At 33.6% G+C, this 2,635-nt stretch overlaps 1 protein-coding gene across 1 annotated transcript; it reads left to right on the top strand.

Annotated features, from left to right (window-relative positions):
• The first annotated feature begins 1,911 nt into the window (after window positions 1–1,911).
• On the top strand, window positions 1,912–2,233 carry LOC131858803 (non-specific lipid-transfer protein 4.3-like). The gene is made up of 2 exons (XM_059212253.1): window positions 1,912–2,129; window positions 2,224–2,233. The coding sequence occupies exons 1-2, from the start codon at window positions 1,912–1,914 to the stop codon at window positions 2,231–2,233; spliced, it is 228 nt and encodes a 75-aa protein (XP_059068236.1).
• Window positions 2,234–2,635: the final 402 nt, after the last annotated feature.

Below are 2,635 nucleotides of genomic sequence, written 5' to 3'. Positions count from 1 at the left end.
TCTGTAATGATTGACTCTTTAAAATTTACACTGTCATTTATTTACAACCATAAAATCAACCAATCACACTTTGACATTCTAAAAAATCAATTTGCATATTCTTGATTGAAAATATAATATTTTTAATATGTGAAGACCTTCTATTGATTCTGGTGATTATATATCTCATATCAACTATACCACTAATGATGATCCTCCACCTTTTACACATTTGTATTCACATTATGGTCATAGTTTTAATATTATTTCTAAAAGTATTTATATGGGAAATGCTTGTGGTTATAAGGAACAAGGTATAAAGATCCCTATAGAGCCTAATCCATATTACTCTACTATGGGTCTTGGATACCAACCTCGTTCTTTCAAAGCTAGATACCCTAACTTAATAGGTGTAAACATTCTTTATGTCTTTTTTAAATTTGTCTTCTCTTCCTCTATTAAACCTTAAACTCATTATGGCTAACCTAGATTTGCCTATACCCCCTCTAAATGCTTTTCTATGGATGATCCTATATGATCGTATGCCTTCCTATCATCATGATCATATGTATATTTATTAAACTTGTATTCATATAGTTTAATTTTTCCCATAAACTAGTAACCTTAGAGAATTATTACCATTTTTCACACTAAACTTGGTGGTCATATGCCTTCCTATCATCATGATCATATATATATTATTTAAACTTGTATTCATATAGTTTAATTTATATATTTATGATCATATAGTTTAAATTGTCCTATAAGCTATTAGCCTTAGAGCATTATTACCATTTTTGACACTAAACTTGGTGGTCATATTCAAATATGCATTAACTTTTATGATTAAAAAAAATCCTCTCTTAAAGATAGTTTTCTCTAAGCATTGGATATGATTATGGAGTAGAAAACACATCATATTTCCTTGCTTTCATGAATGGCTTTTCTATCTATAATCAAATCGTTGTTAATCATCTTTATCAATATAAATTACTTTTATAGCTTCTTGGAATATATTCAACTATGTGATCATATTGTTTGGTTTAAAGAATTTTGGCACAACTATGTGATCATGTGATTGAATGTGTCACTAGAGTTGACAATAGAAAATTTATAGATTTTATCATGATATCAAAATTGACACTATAAAAATAGCTACATACCTCCTCCATGAAACATTTTTGAACTATATCTTTTTCAAAAAGATTTAAACAATTCATCAATTCATTTCATAACTAAAACATTAGAGCCTCCCATTAACACCTTTTCTTAAAAGAAAAGTTCATTTTAATTACAATAAGGATTATCAAAAGACCTTCAACGATATTGAAAGCTGTTTGGCTTGTCCCCATTTTTTAATGCATATAGTGGAAGACCATCCTTTCTTCTTTAGACTTCTACTTGACCTCATGCTTTATCTACTCTTGTAACTTAAGATGGTGACGACGATAGAGAACATGTTGCTGTCTACATTAATTATACACTACCACATTATGAAACTTGCTATTCTCCACTGGTAATGCATTGTCGTGCTCTCGTCTTTGTCACACATGGGCTAAGAGATTGTTTCTGCCACAGAAATGCATGGTATCATTTGACTCAAGTATACCATTAAAGCGGCCATCACTTTGCTCAGAAGTATGGTTAAAGCAAAGCGAGCTGGCATGACGATTTGAGATATCGAAACCACCTCTCCCCATCTTCATAAAAAATGATTATGACTGCCAACAAAAATTCACTCAGATCGAATCTTTATAGTTAATTCTACTGCCTTTTGTGCATTCATGTCATCTCTCCTTTCTATCTCCCTCCATTTATATATATTCTAATCCTACCACCAATACATACACAGATGAACTAGCTAATTGAAGAGACTAAGGATGGCAAGAGCAATGAAGAGTGTGGGAATTCGTTTATGGTGTGCTAGCAGCAATGGCAATGATTAGCGCAGGGACATACGCCTCTATTTCGTGTATGACTGTTGCTTCAGATTTAACCCCCTGTGCGGGCTTTGTTTCAGGGGCAGCCGCTCAGCCAGCCAAGGCATGCTGTGACGGCATTAGCAGTCTGAATGCTGCCGCCAAGACAAAAGCGGACAGGCAAGCCGCTTGTAAGTGCATACCCATCAGCCGTTCAGTTGACTGCTCCAAGTAAGTCGCAAATCCTCTTCTTTTTTAATCTCTTGTTTTCTAAACTCTCTCTGTGAACAGGATCACTACTAACATGTGTTTTTGTGATGAACAGGATCAGCTGAGCTGCCTGAATTCTGGCCATGACGTCGCCACCATGAGTGTGATGACTTTAGTTGCTGGATTAGTTATGTTGCTATGCTTTATACTGTTTAAATAATACGTCTGTACTGCACTACCAAGTGGTTGTACTCGAATAAAGAGACTATAATAAGTAATGTATTATCCTTCAGTGGCGAGGAAAACCAGAAACTGTCAACTGTTATCGAAAATTCTAATACATGAGCATTCTTATTTTGCTGGATGTGAAGGTGGTATATAAAATAGTGGGGTATTCTATATTTTAGCAATAATAGATGCCATACAACTGAAAATGTGTGGGTTTTTATTTTATAAAAGATAAATTGGATACTTATTTATAAGTATATTTTTATACTTTTCGACATGGTGTGAAGGGAGATTGGTTA

Source organism: Cryptomeria japonica, chromosome 10 (genome assembly GCF_030272615.1).
Source record: "Cryptomeria japonica chromosome 10, Sugi_1.0, whole genome shotgun sequence".
In the NCBI taxonomy this organism is placed as follows: Eukaryota; Viridiplantae; Streptophyta; class Pinopsida; order Cupressales; family Cupressaceae; genus Cryptomeria; species Cryptomeria japonica.
Note: the sequence above shows the minus strand (reverse complement) of the source record. Positions and strands in the feature narration are given on the sequence as shown.

Excerpts from the sequence above, each read along its gene's own strand:
- LOC131858803 (XM_059212253.1), top strand. The coding sequence starts at position 1,912 with ATGGCAATGATTAGCGCAGGGACATACGCCTCTATTTCGTGTATGACT.